At 37.5% G+C, this 19,095-nt stretch overlaps 1 protein-coding gene across 2 annotated transcripts in view; it reads left to right on the forward strand.

The window, feature by feature from the left end:
- Positions 1 to 2,059: 2,059 nt before the first annotated feature.
- LOC149254201 (uncharacterized) overlaps positions 2,060 to 19,095 on the forward strand; it is a 59,828-nt gene continuing 42,792 nt past the window's right edge. The window contains exon 1 of one of the 2 annotated variants that reach the window (XM_089460080.1): positions 2,060 to 2,447. In XM_089460080.1, coding sequence (XP_089316206.1) covers positions 2,296 to 2,447 — 152 coding nt within the window. In that variant the 5' untranslated portion in view covers positions 2,060 to 2,295. The remainder of the gene's footprint in view (positions 2,448 to 19,095) is intronic. The other variant, XM_089460079.1, reaches the window with a different exon arrangement.

The raw sequence follows: 19,095 nt of genomic DNA on the forward strand, positions 1-19,095 counted from the left end.
CCTCATCGACCTCTTTTTGTTGCGCCAGTGCTTTCTCATTGACTGATTGTAATATATCCACCATTTATTGAAAAATTTAGGGAAGATACTGCATGATTCCATCAAAGACTACTTATATCCACCGAATGAAATTTGTTGCTTATGCAGAACCAATTTTCCTATGCATTTCTGAAATTGCAATTGGAGGGTTGCATTTGAATATGAACAAATAATTAATAACAATGGTAATTAGAATTCGACGAATATCATAACAAAAAAAATTGCATATAGAAAAGAATTTTCTCCCCATTTAAGTATTTACCTCTCTCAAGTGAATGGATCACCAATATTATTATAAGAAGAAGAAGGGCGCATATCATGAAACTCCGGTGTCTCGAACTAATTGCGTTGTGCATCTTCGCCATTTCTGCAAGTCATGATATTATAAAACAAACATTTCCGACGCCATTTAGTTAATTCATCACATTTTGAGGTATTCGAACAAAGAAATTGCAACAACATTCATCTGTGTAAGTTGTATTAATATGGTTAGGTCGCCAAAAGATGATCCAAATTGAATGTTGAAAGCGGATTACGAATCTGCTGTTTGCTAGGGTTGATGATTGCAAGTGGATCCGTGCATGGCTGCAATTGAAAAACACATCATTTGGGAGCAAACAGAATGGGTTAATGTCCCAATTATAACATGGAACGACCACTGAATTGAATGCATAATGTGGCCACCTCGGGGAGACGAAGCGCCACCCTGTGTTTCGCTCCATGTGCGAGGACTACTAAATGTTTCAAATATATTATTAAAATATTTATTAAATCCTTTTGTAATGCAGAAGACGAAGCAAGTCACTGAAATCACAACTGTGGAAGGCTCTACCAAACAAAGAATATTCCATTGACATGAAATCTAGTCCATTCATTAAAAAATTAAATTAAATTCTACAAGCCTACATCCATCGTGAGTTGAAATAGGTACGCCTATCGGCCTAATTAATTTATATCTAACTAAAAAAATAAAAAAAAACCTTAAAAACATTTCTCCGTATTATATAAAAATAGTATTTACAGGAAGCTCATCATCATAATTTTTTGTTTGTTTGTTATGTGGTTTGAGTTGATCAAAGATTACATCAGGCTTGACATGTGGCTTGAGAAACCATGATCCAAGGGCATCTATGCCATCAAAATCATCTGGGGATCGCACGTGGCGTGGGGCACACTAGTTCTTAACATGGCTGGATTTTTGCCCACAGAGTTTTGAACCGATGACCTTCACATCACATCGTGACTTAACAATACACAAATCATTGTCTATTTTACGCCCCGAGGGCAACTCATCATCATAAATGATTTTTATTTCAAAAAATAAAAAACCTTAGAAACATTTATTTGTATCATAAATAATATCTACAAGAAACTCAACATCATAAATTAGAGAAAACTTAATATAATTGGTTTTTTTAGAGCATTTTTCGAGTTAATTTTAATTAAAATTCAAGAATTTTTTTTTAAGAATTTGAATAAATTGTTTAATACCATTTCAATCTGTAAATAAGATGAAATTAAACTACGCCTAAATTAATGCCTTTATATATTTTTTGAGAAGATTTTTCGGCGAAAATCACATCACAATTCATTTGTGGATGTATTTTGAACCATACTAGTTGGTTTGAAACGCATTGACAAATGATTGTTATGCGATTTTTGCCAAAAACTCTTTTTAAGACGTGTTTTAAACCACGCGTGTTGGTTCAAAATGTATTGCCAAAATGAATTGTTATGCGATTTTTATTTTCAAAAAACTTGATATGAATCACAAAAAGCCTAAATTCAACCTTTATATATTTTAAACTTTCACTTGGTAAGTGAAAATACGCTTAAATTAATACACTTACATATTTTATAATTTTCAATTAGTAAAATGGGCCTCTTTACTCCACATATCGATGGCCCTTCGTTTTCTTAAATATTATAACCTGGCAAATCCCGTGAGACTGGTTTTAATCAAGGGTTCATTTAAAAAATTAGGCAAATTGTATTAATCTGCCCATAGATATATTGGTTAACGCGAAAACAGGCATCCATTAATTTTAGACTGTTTAAACCAAACAGTACATCTACAGAAAAAAGCCAGGCAGGAGGAAAATAATACATGATGCAGACATCTGTTAGAGCGAGAGAGCCATTGTAATAAGGTGAAGAGTACGCTCACAAGCATCACTGGAATTTGTGCAAATCACTGAGAAGAAATACATTTGAGAGGAAAATTGATCACAAAATCACCCAAAATAAACGGAAAAAATGGTCAGGGAAGTATCTGAGAGTTGCGTGGACAGCGTGACAATGGAGATGGTGGCTGCTTACTGTGGCAGATTCTATGCCAACAAACAAGAGCTTGCTGCCAGGAGGATCGAAGCCATTGGATATCAAGTTGGCCTCCAACTTGCTGAACGGTAAGAATTTTCAATCGTCAACCCCAAAATAATCTTGTTTTCATGCACTGTTTGCTATCTCCGGGGTTATAGTAGCGTCTGAATCCTATATTGACTCTTTTTTGTATCCGTCGAACTTGTCTGTGATTTGGGTCATGTTCTGTTCATTTTAATAGAAATGATTCCGATGTTAAATTGGAAGAATTATGTGCCCTTTAAAGTGGGTGTTCAAGACGGACATGCTCTGTTTTGGGATTTCTTATACAAAATTTTAATTATTTGGAGTGCGATTTTGCATTCAGCGGGAGAATTGGATACAACAAAATATAGGGCATTGAGTCGGAGAAACATTTTTTTGGCCTGTACAGTATCTTGATAGGTGATAGCCATAATCCCCAACAATTGATACTTTTCCTTTCAGTAATAAGATTTGCAATGAAGAATACATTACACATATAAGAATCACAAGGAAGGGTAAAACACACAGCATACAGACACCAGAATGGAATTCAGGAAATTTAGAAGGAAAAAGGAAAGTGATACTACGAGAGGACATACACAAATCGATTAAGAGTAAAGAGATTAAATCCAAAATAAAACTCAAAATCTCTATCATGCTCCATGGGACATCGTCTATCTGTTAAATAGAACACCTTGCTTGCTTTCGCCAGAATCCGGCTGATCATAGATCTGCAAATTCTGAGAGATACATTGTTCGATTTGCGATTTTGATGATCTGGGGCGATTCATGGGCCCCCGAAACCCCTTAAATTGTGGTTAAGAATAAATGGAATGCCAACTTCGATTTGGTGGGATTGCAGTTTCAGATTAGCGGTCAAGAATATGCGGGAAGAATCACCTGAAAGGACAAAGAATTAGTCCATGCAGTTCTATGGAGCTTTCCTCTTTTCCATACACAATTTTATAATAGGATAATGACTTAGTGACATGCATGTTCAACATTAGTTACTAAAATGTTTGTGAATGCATGTTCTATGTCAAGGATTCATGCATGTTCCCATGAAAGTTTTAGTTCGAGATCCTAACCAAGCTTTTTATGTTTTTCAGCAAGCAACTCCAATAATTTTTTCCTTTGTTCTTAACAAGGAATTCGCACCTCACGGTTAGTCTAAAATAGCCTGATTTTCCATTTATTGCATTTTGTGGACAGCATCAAAGCACGGGCCACATCTTTATTCCAACACTTCCATTGACAGAATACTTAAAATTCCTTCATAAACTGATGAATATTTCTAACACATGCAAACAGATTTTGCTCCTACCGGAAACTAACAAATCTGAATTTGAAGGCCAATAAAAACTGCCATCTGAATCTCTCCAGAATCTATAAACACACATAGTTAGAAAACATACAACAGAACATGTAGATCACTGTCAAAAATCTCTGTTACTGCTATTCCATTACAGCTGAATAAAATCTGCCACAGGAAAAATTGCTAGACAGAATTTTATGTGTAATAAATAAAATTTGAAACTCTGTACAGATCTGTACCCTCTCCCATATCTTATAATCTGAGATGAGTCGCCTAGGGTTGCAAAAATATATCTGCATGCAAAATAAGGTAAAACTGTAAGACTGTAGCATCGGACATGAACTTCCGCACAAGTCTAAGTGTCTAAACGTGTGGAAGTTGTCCAAAGCCCTCAACCTTAGCAAATTCACTTTAATTAAAGGATTAATTAAAGTGAAGTGTTTTTTTTTATAAAAAGTGAGTTCATTCTAATGAAATGCAAATATTTTTGCATTATTGAATTAGATGTATTTAACCATTTGGCATTGACAAGTTAGGTGAGATCTAATTTCAGTTTTCAATCACTTTCAAGATTAGGTTTATGGATTTGGTCAATAACTCAAGATTATAAAAGCAAGGCTAGCTGAAGAAGAAAGAAAAAATTAGAGACATTAATTGATTTATGGAGGACAGTGTTTCAAGAACATCGCAAGGGTGATAAAGGATCTTCATCTAATGTTCATGCCAATGGAGGGAAGGAAACATTTCAGCAGTGAGGATAATCCCAGCAGCAGAAAAACAGCTGGAGGCTGTACAGCACAAATGGAGGCTGTACCATATCTCTGAGCACAAATTGCAGGAGCTGAAGGGTACTGTACTCAGCTGTACAATTAGCAGCATGCAGCAACAACTGAGAGGAAGGTTGTATGCGGGATATACCAGGTCATATGCAGGTTGAGAAGCTGAACACGGGCCGTACAAGGCAATATGCGGTAGAGAGAGTCTGTACTCTGGTTGAGGAGACCATACATGGGCTGCGGGGTTGCTGGAAGTTTTTACTAGATCATACGAAGGCCGAGGGAGCAGTATAGGTGTAGATTGGATATCTTCAGGGGCAGATTTGCCAGGTTCTAAATTGCTATAATTTCCAGTTTTCTCTGTGGGCCATTTTCTCAGTAAGGGAGCCTTTAACAGCAGATTTGAAGGGCAGAAAATTTATGTGTATTTGTGTAAAATTGGTTTCGTTTGTTTCCACCGTAATTTTTATTTTCTAGTTAAAATTTTAATAGTGCATTTTATTCAGTAAGTTGCAATTTAATTAATTTATAGTAAGTAAATTACTATGAAATAACTTGCCAGTTGCTGGGGTTAAGGAAATTTAACATGGTATTAAAGCTTTCACTCTAAGAGGAAGGCTGAATTTAATGTTGCATAACAGATCAATCAGTAGTCAGATTGGTGGAGGCTGTACGCTTTAGAGGAAGAGAGGGAGGCTGTACCAGCCATTTCATTTGGCAGCAGTAAAATTTTTGTGGGTGTTTAAAGGGCCAAACACAGATCCACAATAGTTTTCCGATCTATTAGATTTGCGAAGAGATCTTAGCAGATCTATAAACCAACAATAGTAAAAGTCTTGTGGTTGCTTGAAAGAATAAACACAGGTAGTAGCTAGAAATGGTAGTAGCTAGTCTTAGGTCTGAAGACAGGCCGGATGTGCTTTAAACTTCTTTCCTCAGTTGGCAAGGGTTACCTTGCTATTGAAGGAAAATGATCTCTGGGAGATTGTGGATAAGGTAATTCCTTCATTGATAGACCCGGTGCAGTTCGCAGCTTATGAAAAGGATATTGGAGCTTAGTGGATTATTATGGATGTCGTGAAGGATCATTTGATCCGTCACTTGGTGGAGAAGAAGTCAGCTAGGGAGATGTTTAAGGCTCTTGTGGATTTGTTCTAGAGTGACAACTTGAATAGGAAGATGATCTTGAAGAACAAGCTAAGATCCATGCAAATGTCAAGATTTGGCAGTGTTATTGGCTACCTCATAAAGATCACAAAGATACATGATCAACTTGCAGTGATTGGAGAAAAGGTGGATGATGCAGAAGTAGTAAATATGGCACTGAATGGTTTCACCAAGTCGTAGGAACCATTTGTCAAGGGGATTTGTGCTTGGGAGCATCTTCTCAATGGGGAGAGGCTTTGGGATGATTGCATTTGGGAAGAGAGGCTCAGGAGGAGTATAAAGCCAACAAGCAAGGGAATTGAGATAAGAACTTGACCTTGGTTAGTTAGGCCAAGAAGGGCAAAGGAAAGGGTTCCAAGGGTAATATTAAGGGGTCAAACACGCAATCGGGGAAGAAAAAAGACTTGAGCAAGATCAAGTGTTTCATATGCCACAAGAATGGGCACTAGCATCTCAGTGTCTGGAGAAGTGGATGGGGAAACAACAATAGATAACAACATTAACAGAGATCCACCTAGATGAGTTTGCGACAAAGTTTGAGGACTTCTCACTAGTCTCTTGCCTTTCTACCAACATCATCACTAGGAGTGCATGGTACTTGGACAATGGTGCATCATGTCACATGACAGAGGCATAGGAGCTATTTAGTAGTCTTATGGAGCTTACTCAGGGGTTCATGTGGAGCTTGGTGATGATGCCAAATATGTAGTGAGGCGAGAGGGAACTATCTTTTTCCAACTCAAGTAAGGAGGATCATTAGAATCCAAGGATGTGCTATATGTACTAGGACTGAGGAAGAATTTGTTCTCATTCTCAGTTGCGGAGGACAGGGGCTTTGGCATCATGTTTTAGAAATGGCCAATACTCATTTGTCCCAAGGGATCAACACAACAGTGGTCATTGGGGACAAAGAGGGCAATTTATACAAGTTGCAGTGTAAGCCAATTCAAACCTTAGTACATGACAATGACAACCTATGTGAGTTATGGCATAAGAGGATGGGAAACCTACACTACAGGACGCTGCGGATTTTGAGGGAGATTGTCATTGGTCTCCTAGATTTCAGTATTGAGAAGCATGGTATGTGCAGAGGTTGTGAACTTGGCAAGAATGCCAAGGTTGATTTTCTAAGCAACGAGAGTAGGTCCAAGGGGATCTTGGATCTTATACATTAGGATGTATGTGGACCGATGCTAGTGGCATCTGTGCAAGTTGCATTGTATTATGCGATGTTCATTAATGACTACTCCAGGAAGACATGGATTTACTTCATGAAGACCAAGGATGAGGCATTCAGTCGGTTTTGAGAGTTCAAGGCTCTCGCGGATAACTAGATAGGAAGTAAGATCAAGGTCTTGAGGTCCAATAATGGGGTTGAGTAACTTCCATTGACCACACATTTCTACAGGGAGGTAGGGATCAAGAGGGAGGTGACAGTGTTGTACAACCCTTAATAGAATGGGTTTGCATATAGAGAGAACCGATCCATCATCAATTCTACCAAGGCTATGATACATGATAAGGAATTGCCAGTATTTCTTTTGGTAAAGGCATGTAACACGACAACATATGTGCAGAACATGAATCCTCATAGGATATTGGGGGACAAGACTCCAAAAGAAGCTTTCATTGGGGTGAAGTTAGAGACAAGACATTTAAGGATCTTTCATTGTCCATTATACATCCATGTGCCTTGGAGAAGAGGATGAAACTGGATCCTTCGGGAGAGAAGGGCATATTTGTGGAGTACAACGAGACTTCAAAGGCTTATAGGATCTTCCTTCCAACAAGGAGGAAGATAATTGTGAACAGAGATGTGAAGTTCGAGGAACACTTAGCATCTAGGAAATCTCATGAATCACTACCAGTGATAGAGGAAGAGGATCTTAGGAACACCTTCAAGGAAAGTAAGTCTCTGAAGAAGTTTTCGAACTATATGGCACTAACGAGTAGCATCATTGAAGAGGCAATAAACCAATGGGTTTGGAGGAATGCCATGTTGAAGGATGATGCATGGGATATTGTGCCAGGATCGAAGGGAAAGGCAGTTCCAGGTGGCTCTTCAAGAAAATTTTTCCTCGCTAAGAGGGAGTGTTGATGACTATAGCATTAGATAGGAACTTCGACACAGGTCCAAGTGTCTACACATGTGGAAGTCATCCAAAGCCTTCAACCTTAACAAGTTCTCTTTTATTAAAGGATTAATTAAAATGAAGTGCTTTTTATAAAAAGCGAGTTTAATCTAATGAAATGCAAAGGTTTTTGCATTAGTGAATTAGTTGAATCTCAAGTGAGGTGAGATATAACCTCAACTATCAATTTGTTTGGAGATTAGGGTTATGGATTTGATCAATATCTCCAGATTATAAAAGCAAGGCTAGGTGAAGGACAAAGATAAAAAAGAGACATTGAGTCATAAAGGACAATGATTCATGAAGAACACAACAAGGGTAATGAAGGATATTCTTCTGTTGTTTAGGCTAAGGGAGGAAAGGAAACAAGGAAACAATGAGGATAATTCCAGCTACAGAAAATTAGGTGGAGGCTGTACAACAAAAGTGGAGGCTGTACCTTATTTTTGAGCACAAATTACAGGAGTTGAAGGGTACCGTACTTAGTCGTATAGGTAACAACTTGCAACAACAACTGAGGAAGGCTGTACGTGGGACGTACCACATTTTATGCAAGCCAAGAAGTTGAACATGAGCCCTACCAGGACATATGCAACAAAGGTAGGCTGTATTTGGGTTGAGGAGACCATACACAGGCCATGTGGTTGCTAAAGGTTTTTACTAGACTGTATGAGGGCTATATGGAGCATCATAGGTGTAACTTGGATATCTTTAGGGGCAGATTTGCTAGGTTCTAAATTGCTGTAGTTATTTCCAATTTTCTCTGTGGGCCATTTTTCCAGTAAGGGAGCCCTTGTATGTTGAGATATTATTTTGATGAACAACAAATTTCTTTGTTTGTGTGAAATTGGTTTTATTTGCTTCCACCATTATTTTTATTTACTAGTTAAAATCCTAGTACTACATTTTATTAAGAAAGTTGCAATTTAATTAATTTATAGCAAGTAAATTTATAGGAAATAACTTGCTAGTTGCCGGGGTTAAGGAAATTTAACAAAAGCATCACCACCTTGGAATTTGTGCCTTATCTATCTTGTACACAACATAAATTATGGTGTTGCTGAAAAGGACAATACCTAGGATAGTCTCATGTTTGTTGATGGAAAATATTTCTTCGAGGTACACTCTCTAACTCTCCTTCTACTAAGGAAAGTGTTCTCAACTAATCCAAGTAGCTTTCTAAGAATCTTGAGCTTCCCTTTGGCTAAGGGTTGAGTCAAAATATCCACAATTTGTTGGAATGTACTAAAGAGCCCCAACTTCCTTCTGAACCCTGTCTTTGATGAAACGGTATCTGATTGCAATATGCTTGGAGTGATCATGAAATGTTGGATTTTCAGTGAGTTTAATATAACTTTGCTTGGTACAAACAATAAATCACAATAGTGTCCAAAATTTGATATATCAACACTGCTAGTAACTTGCCAAGCTAGATGGCTTCACAACAACATAATTGGCTTCCATATATTCTGCCTTTGCCAAATTGGGTGTTATAGAAGTTTGTTTCTCGTTGAATCAAAAATCCTACATGAACCTAAACTGGAAAAACACCCTAACATGCTCTTCTTGTCACCAACACTACTTGCCTAATCAAAATCTGAAATACCTTGCAGTGCCACCTCCCCACCACCAACATATCTCAATCCAAAATGCATTATGCCCTTCAAGTAGCAAAGCACATGTTTTGCAACAACCCAATGAACTTGCTTGGGCTGCACCATGTACTGAATCAAAATGTTGAGTACCAAAAATATGTTAGGCCTTGTTTACTAAATACATGAGGGAACCTATCAATTTCTTGTACACAGATGGATCAATCAAATTTCAATTAGGATCAACAAAGGACTTCAAATTTACTACTGCAAGAGTACTAGTAGCCATGGGCTTGCAGTCCATCATTTGAAATCTCTTTAGAATCTCGATTGCATACTTACCTTGTCTAAGGAAAACTTCACTTGGACTTTGCCATACCTCTAGACCTAGTCAAGCCAATGTCCTTCATGTCAAATTCTCTCACCACCTCTACCTTGCACCATTCTATGAGTTTCTCCGAACTTCTTGTAAGTATAAGTTTGTCTACTTGTAATACTAAAACAAGCAAATTAGAATGATCAGCCAATTGTAAAGATTAGAATCTACATTTGACTTCATGAAACCCAAACCTGGAAGATACTCATGGATTCTGGAGTACCATGCATGTGGTGCTTGTTTCAACCCATAAAGGGCCACCTTCAACTTCCAAAGACAAGTCTCGTGTCCATGCACCTCAAAGCCTATATCAACCCATCAAGAAATGTTGTTTTACATCCATTTGATATAAACTCCAATCAAAGACTGCTATGAAAGACATAACAAATTTGATATAGGTAATACCTAGTAATAGGAACAATTTGTCCTCTTCATATTCAACTCCCTCTTTTTGGGAGAACCCTCTAGCTGCAAACTGAGCTTTGTATTTCTCTATGTTGCCATTTGTCTCACACTTAACCTTGTACAACCACCTAGCGTTAATCACTCACTTCCCATTTACTTTAGGCACCATCTCCCACACATCATTTGTCATGACAAAGTTGTACTTCTCCATTGTGGCATTTTGCCATACTTGCTTCCTTGTTGCCACCTCATAATTGGAAAGTTTTGTATCAATAATGGAAGACATTAGTGCAACATAAGTAGGAGGATGGATTACTTGAAAGGAAGTAGATGGAGCACCAACTTGCTTTTTTGCCTCTTGCAATGTCTAGGTTAGCCATCTAGGTCTTCCGATTGAATTGAAAGATAAAGAGGCACCCCCTCACATTCGGAAGCTTGTTGATCTAAATATGTTTTTCTCGATTTTTTTGATTTTTGCAGATCTATTCTTGGGACAACAAGCTCTTCTACCTCCATGGTCACTGTTGGAGGTTCTTGAGACTAAGAGGATCATGCATCTTCATCAAAATTTACATCTCTGCTCACAATTGCCCTCCATTGAGATGGAATGTAGACTTTGTAAGCTTGTGAGGTCTCATTGTAACCTACAAAGATACTCTTCAAACTAGAAGGTTCTAACTTTGTCCTTTTCTCATTAGTAATATGAATGTAGACATGACAACTAAAAACATGAAGATGTGAGACCTGAGGCTTCTCACTTGTGAATGCCTCCTCTCTTGTCTTGTCCTTCAAAACTCTCTTAGAACACCTGTTCAGAATTTATATAGCTGTCGGACATGTTTCTTCAGAGAGGCATATGGGCAGACTAGATCATGAATCATGGATTTGGTTGTTTCTGCAATAGATCTATCTTTCATCTTTGCAATGTAATTTCACTGAGGGTTGCATAGAATTGTTAGTTCCCTCTTATTTCCTGCTCTCTTGCAAAAAATATCAAACTCCTTGGAGGTATACTCTCCTCCATTTTCAAACCTCAACACCTTAATCTTTTTACATGTTTGATTTTTCTATAAGAGCCTTAAACTCTTGAAACTCCCCAAAGACCTCATCCTTGGTCCTCATGAAATAGATTTAGGACTTCCTAGGAAATAATCAATAAAAGGTACATAGTAAATGTTACTTGATAAAGAAGCTAAAGACATGGGTCCACATGCATTTGAGTGGGTTAGGTCAAGAATCTCTCTTGACCTATGCTTATTGCTAGGAAAATCAACTTTCACAATCTTGCCAAGTGCACAACCATTGCACACTCCTTTCTTCTCAACCTTTAAGTTTGGCAATTCCTGCACCATGTTCTTCAAGACTGGTAACACTCCATAGTGTAGGTGACTTAGTCTCTTGTGCCCATTTCCAAATCTCACAAAAGTTGTCAATTTATTGCACTATTGCTCTCGTAGGATTCCCCTGCAATTTGTATAGACCACCCTAAGAAACACCTCCGGTCAACACCCGACCAAGATCCGAGCATCTATTATGAATGAGGACTTGTTGATTGTCAAACTCAACCATATATGTGAGATTTGTCATCATTGAAATTGAAAGGAGATTTTTGTTAATCTAGGTACACACAAAACATTGATAAGTTCAAGGATATCACCCGATGGTATTTGGAATGAAATGGAGTCGACTCTTCCAACTAGATACATGGCATCATTACCAAGTTCCATTTGTATGCTTGTTTTCTGCTCTTGAAGTTTTCTGGAGGTCTTCTTGTTAGAGGTCATACAGTTGGAGGTTTAATTGCCCACATACTAGTTGAAACTTGACACCCAAAACAGTGTTAGATGATAGGCATGAGATCATAGAGAAATGTATCTCAAGCTTGGATGGAAGCTCATCCACTTTAGCTGATGCTTTTGCACTCCTTGTAAAATACTTTTGCGACTACAAAGAAGTGTGTCTCAAGCTTGGATGGAAGCTCATCTACTTTAGCTGATGCATTTGCACTCTTTGTAAACTGCTTCTGTTACTATTGCTTTCCCTTCTTCTCATAATATTGAGAAGCAAAGTGCCCAAACTTTTGACACTTGAAGCACTTGATATGGCTCAAGTCCTTTCCTTGGTTAGAGGAACTTGAACCTAAATCCTCTTTCTTCTCTTCCTGACCCTTTCCAAGTCCTCCTTTCCTGTTGCCCTTCTTCATCTCCCTGATGACTGCAGGATTCTACTCTTCCTCTTTTATATTTGCATTAGTCTCTAATCTCGTCTCCTCTTGGATGAAGTCATCCTATAGCCTCTCAAAAGTGGGAAGGTTTTTTTCGGCATAGACAAAAGGTTGTCAAGAAGTGTTACTAGAATTGAATTGATTTTTCCAAATTAGCTGGTTTAATTGGTTTACAATGGTTGTCAATAAAAATCAAGGATCTAATTTTGAAATGCCCAATTTTGTATTGAACTGGTTGATTTTTGATGGAATTGATTGGCTATATATAGAATCAACCTTAAATGTCTAAATTGGTTGGTTTCATATAGAAGTTGTTGGTTCCATACTAATCCATATGTGGGCATGTGGGATGACAAAAATAGCCCCCCTTCCCCCAAGAAAGAAAATGAAAGAAAAAAAGGAAAAAGAAAAGCAAAACCCTAGTAATTAGTGGTAATATTAAATTCTTATAGTAAAAGTTGACATTCTCCTTTATCTTTCCTTTTCTATCCTTTTACTTATTTTTAAGATTACCTTTAAATGTTTCAATATGCTTGAGAATGGTTCGAACCTCATTGGACTTCATATGGAGATAGTAGAATTTTAGATCCCATTCAAAATTCAATGGACTTAACAGTTTCTAGGATTTTAGGATTGGTACGATTGCAACATTTCCATTGGATTCTATGATGTATAAGGGTATGGAAGTGACATTTAATCAAGAACATGAAGCCCTCTATGTACCTTGATATTGGTGCTATAGGTTGTTTAACTCCTTTGTCATGACCTTAGTAAAAATGTACCCTTCAGTCAAGCAATTAGGTAGGTTATTATGTTTTTACCTTATTTTGATGCTTAGAGGGTGATATTGAAGATGAGGATTCCAATATAGGCAATGATTTCAATGATATGTAGTTATTTGTTGTATAATTTTTTGGACTCTAGAGGCCATTTAGAGCCTCTTTGTTAATGTATTTTGGTTTATATATGGATTGCATTCAATGTTATTTTCGTTATATACACCCTTGCTATATACATGAGAACTTTACATATTTGTTTCTAATGGTTTGGATTCAAAAGGACACACACACATACACAAACACAGACACAGACACACATACGTAGATGATCAATATTTTTTGGTCATCCATTTTTTCCTTGTGTTTCCTGTTTTGATTTAGGTTTCTAGTTTTAGGGGTCCATTAGTTCTATGATTGATTGGTTCTTATAACATTGTTGCCAAGTAGAAGAGAACCCATTTAATGCGATTGGTACTAGATCTTCACCCTTGAGCTCCTCTTCAACTATTGCTAGCTAATCACAGAGTTCAGTAATCTTCATCAAGTAGACAACATTGGTATCTATCTCACTCATCCACATGGCTCTAGGCTCACTCAACCACATCTTTTGATTGATGTTCTCTCTCCGATAGAGTCATTAGAGCATCAAACATGTCCTTTCTCATGGTCTTCTTTGCAATATGATGGATCAAATGATCCTTCTCAAAGTCAAGGATGATTTGCTTAACCTTTGTTAGAATTTCAAGCCCTAGGTGACTAATGTCCTTATGATCTCAATTAAATAAATAAATCACTGAATTTAATAAACACAGATTTATTAAATTTCATACCATACCATCAATCATACATAGCTAGAAGTTAAATAACATAAGCATAAAAATTAAGTTCACACACATAGGTAATTACTCCTTAAAATCATTGTTTGTTCTTTCGAAAATTTACAAGGAAACCTCCACACATTGCCCAAGAAAAATAACATGCACAGTTACCAAAGTTGCCCTTAAACTGAGCTTGTACAACTCGTTGAAAAACCTAAAAACAACATAAAACTTCTATAAGACCTGCATGACACCCTATATGGTATGTTTGTATGACTGTACAAACTTTTTCGTACCAATGTACAAAATTGTACGGATTGTTGTCTCGAAGAATGCCTCTTCTTTGGCTTCCTTCTCTCTCCCTTGTGCTCAATTGCACAAGTGTATGTGTAAAAGGCTTTACCTTTCCCTAGCTTTATAGGTTTAGCAGAGAATCTATTTTTAAGATAACTCGTAGTCTAAGTACAATGTTAGACTCAACTGCTAAAAATAACTTTCATGCTTTTATTAAACTGAATTACAAAATAATTTTTTCCTTCTAAAAATAGAATTACTTTTCGAAAATGTTTTTTTGAACATATCTCGAACTAATTATCTCATGTTCACACTAAACATATGTGGAAGTTCTTATCCGAGCTATAATTCTCAACACCACCTCCGAGGGAGGAATGAAATTTGCCCCAATCCAAATTTGTCTTTGAAAACCTCAAACTTCCCTTTTCTAAGGGCTTGGTCAGAATATCAACTACTTGCTAATTCGTGGAAATATGTTGGAGCTTCATTGCTTTCATTTGAATCTTGTCTTGTATGAAGCTATCTCTGGCAGTTACTGAGCTAAGTGCCACAAAAGTCTGCTTCTTGCTAAACTTGGATACCATCACTGATCCCAAGCTAAAGCAACGCCTTGAGGTGCTCTTCCTGTCTGCTACATTGCTTGCCACTTTATCATCCCCAAAATCTCAAAGGCCATACTCCTTCGTGCCTCTTAATTTTTGAGTGAACCATCGAGGTCTTTTGTTAGAAGTTAGAGCTCCCCCTCTTTACTTGAAGGCTGTTGTACTGCCCTGACAATCACTAACGACCTTGGCTCAACCTTCAGAGCTTCCTACTCCTCATTCTTTGCCACTAGGTCTATTGTCTCCTTAGACCTATCCTTGTTGCTTGTGAAAGCAACTTTGGCATGGTTTCTAAGCATGCATCCTCTACATACACATTGTTGCTCAATACTAAACTCTAAAAGATCTATGACTATCTCCCTCAGAATATGCATCACCTTGTGATGAAGGTGCTGCATTCTTTTGTGCCACAACTTGCACAAGCTCTCACTTTTATGCATCAAGGCTCCAATGGGTTTGCCTTGCAACTTGTACACATTGCCTTCTCTAACCCCTATTATCTGAGCTGTATGTGGGCTAGAATTTTTTGACTTGATGAAGACTTGTTGGTTCTTGAACTCCATTGCAAAGTCCTTATCCTCCGTGTCCAACATTGAAGCAAATTCTTCTTGAGACCTAGAACAAACAAGACTTTGTCAAAATCTAAAAAGTTACTTGACTTGAGCTGGAAGGGAGTAATACTAACTTTTGCCACTAGGTACTTGGCATCATCACCAAGCTCAACTTATGTTCTTGAGTCTTGCTTCTTTAGACTAGAGAACAACTGCCGAGTTGATGTCATATGTTGAGATGCCCCACTTTCCACATACCATGCATTCTTCAAAATTGTGTTGGTAGAAAGGCAAAATGCCCATGAGAAATATTTCTCGAACTTGGCTTCAAATTCGTTCACTGTCCACATACCATGCATTCGTCGAAGTCATCCTAGTAGAAAGGCAAAATACCCATGAGAAGTCTTTCTCAAACTTGGCTGCAAAGTCATTCATCTGAGTTTTTGCAAAGGTTGCTACCAGCTTATGTTGCTGCTACCACACCCCCGCCCTTCTTCTTCTATGGACATCGTAATATGTATTGATTGTGCTTGTGACAAATTAAACACTTGATTTTACTCAAGTCGTTCTTCCCTGATTGTGAGGTTGACTCTTCACTCTTCCCCTTAGCCTTGCTGGGGTCCTTTACCTCCGCTCTTATTTGATCGACCAAATAGAGCTAGGTTCTCATCACCATCCTCCTTGCTAGCCTTCGATTCCATTTGAGTCTCCTCTTGGATACAGTAAGCCTCTCAAAGTTGGAAAGGTTTTCTTGAGCACAAATACCTTTGACAATTGATTATTGTTATTGCAAAATCTAGTACCTTAGTGCAAATCCTCACTAAGCAACCTAAATTGAGAGCGATAGTGCGAGTTTTACCACTGTCACCTTTCCAACAACTCCCATCATTTTAGTGATGGATACAATCCACCACAAGGGAGGCTTCTCCAGTAGATCTTAGGGATCATGTAACCCAATTTGACTTAAGCTAAATGCCCCCTAAGGTTTTACAACAAGATCTCACCTAGGAATAAGTATGCAATCGCTAGGGTTTTGGTAGATTAAGGAATAATTCCAAGAAAGTGAGTTCAAAGGTTGCTATGGCTCAATCTAGAGGCTTAGGTCAACAAATAGAGGCTCAAAAAGTTCCCATCCATAAACAATCAGGAAATTATACTTGGCTGCCATAAACTAGGGTTTCAAACCAGAAGTTGCAGCAAGCAATCATTTGCAACTACAATAAGAAAAAATGTAGCATGCAAATAGTTTACAACAACAATAAGAAAAAGCGTTGGAATTTATGTTAAAGCAATGCAAAATTAGAGCTAATTAAAGAGTAAACAAGGGAGTATATTACAACAAATTTTCTGTGGTTAAAATAAGTGTAACAACACAATAAACCCTAGATATCAGCCCTAAATAATGGCTGAAAAATGCATGCAAATTGATATTTTTACTTTTCCAATCAAAATGCAAATAAGGCCTAACCGTAGGACAATGACATCCAAGACAAATAATGCTGAAAATGTATGATTTTGCTATAATAAAGTTCTACTTTAACCTCAAATCAATAAAAGGATTTATTTTTTTTATTTTTTTTATTGGTTTTAAAATATTGACACGAGATAAGTCTAGTGCCTTTCTCAATCTAGGGCTAATGGAGTAGAGGAGTAAAAATCCTTGGAAGGAAAGAGATGGTTGTGGATTCAAAGAAATTGAGGGAGACAAACATGTGTCACTCAACTCGTCCTTCTATCTTCTTGGAGATTGAAAAGGAGGGGGTTAAACCTAGGTCTCCTCAAGAGAAACTTGATGAAAATCTGGTACACAGAAATTTTAGAGCCATAAAATATCAACAAAACCTTGATAAATTTTTTATTAAACCCTAAATTATCAACAAGATCAAGATGGAAGAAGATAATTTACATTTATATAGTACATATCAAAGATTCACCAATAATTAGTTGGAAAAATTGTCATTGATGTCAAATGGTGAATGGGCTAACATTTGTTTGATGATTTGTGTGCACAAATCAAGTGAATTTGATTGAAAGGACCTGCTAGTTTGGTAGCCCTTGTCAAGCCATTTCATTTGATAGGTGACACATTTGGTGTGTCCTCTTTTGTCCTTAACATTCATTGCTGCCCTAAAAGGAAGGCCAAAAATTCATAAATTAAGAAGCCTAAATTCATTAGTTTAAATCTGCCTTGAAAGGAGATTATAAGAAAGGGAAAATTTGATTTTTTAAGTGTCCTAAAGCCTACTTGTATAGGTTGGCTTGATAAGAGTTCATAGGTTGGCTTGATCAGAGTTTAGGTCGGCTCCAAGAACAATCAGGTCCATTTATAAAATTATCATTATGTGTTCAAGTCGGGCCCAATTTTTTTTGAAGAAAAGATACTAGTATCTTCTTTATAATATAAGTAAAATACATTCTGCAAATACACAATAAAATGTGCATTCAATGCGGCTCAGAGCCGATCCATCTATGTTCTAATATTGAAAACCCAAATACGTATTACGTGGTATACTTTCAGTGTAGAACAATAAAAACAAAATAGATACTTGTTTTGTACAATCATAGTATCATGTTCATCTAAATGTCATATGAGCATGCAAAAAATATATATAGCATTGTCATATAAAATGGCTGCTAAGCAACATATATAGTATATAAATATGCAAGAGAAAATAAAAAAAAGGGGTCCTTCTCCAAAGGGCCGAAGTTGATACTGGAGCTGATTTGAACCACGAAACTCAACCACCATCCAAAGACCCTGATCCAAGAAGAGGCCTTCTTTAGAAAGGCGATTAGCGGTCCCGTTTCGCTGCTTGTAAACATGGCAGCATGTGAAAGATGAAAAATATAAAATGATACGATGAGTGTCCTCCACAATATCAATAAGTAATAAATTTTTGCACATTTGAATCTTGTTGAGGTAGTTAACTACAATCATAGAGTCCCCAAAGCACTGAAGATGTGTAACCCCCCTCTCAACAACAAAGGATATAAGAGCACGACAAGCATTTATCTCAACCCAATTATTTGATCCCTGACCCAAACCCATCCAAACATGATAATAATGATGATCATTTAGGTGTAGAACAAAGCCGCCACCACAAATGGGATCGTCTCCCTGTGATGAGTCATCAAAGAAACCCCAAGGTCGTGAAGGATCCAGATCTACGTGAACAACATTCCGAGCAGAGTGAGGAGACATCCCCTTTGAAAAATGAGCAAGAATCGCAAGGCTCTCAACTGCAACAATATCTGAGTTTGTTTGGCAATCAAAGAAAATTGTTTTGTTCCGAGCAATCCAAATGCCCCAACTAAGGATTAAGGGAAGAGCACAAATCCCTTTAGCGAGTCGATCCTCAGTCCACACCCGCCAAGCTACAGAGAAAGATAAGTCATCCCATTGACATATAGGCCCCAAAGAAGCCTTATAAGAGTCCTACACCCGAATGGAAAAAGGGAAATGGATAAATAGATGATCAATTGATTCCCCATTTGACATGCACAAAGAGCACCAGCTAGGCCCGAATTTGAATCGACACTGAATAACATCCCAAGTAGGCACCTTGCCCACCATAATAGCCCATACCAACAACTTTGATTTTGTTGGACATCTGGACTTCCACAGACACCCCCACCACCATTCCAGAGCTTGGGATTGAACAATCGCACTAAGATAGAG

The sequence above is a fragment of the Pinus tabuliformis genome, chromosome 7, assembly GCF_031772625.1.
Source record: "Pinus tabuliformis cultivar Carrire ecotype Pingquan chromosome 7, CPIR1, whole genome shotgun sequence".
Classification (NCBI taxonomy): domain Eukaryota; kingdom Viridiplantae; phylum Streptophyta; class Pinopsida; order Pinales; family Pinaceae; genus Pinus; species Pinus tabuliformis.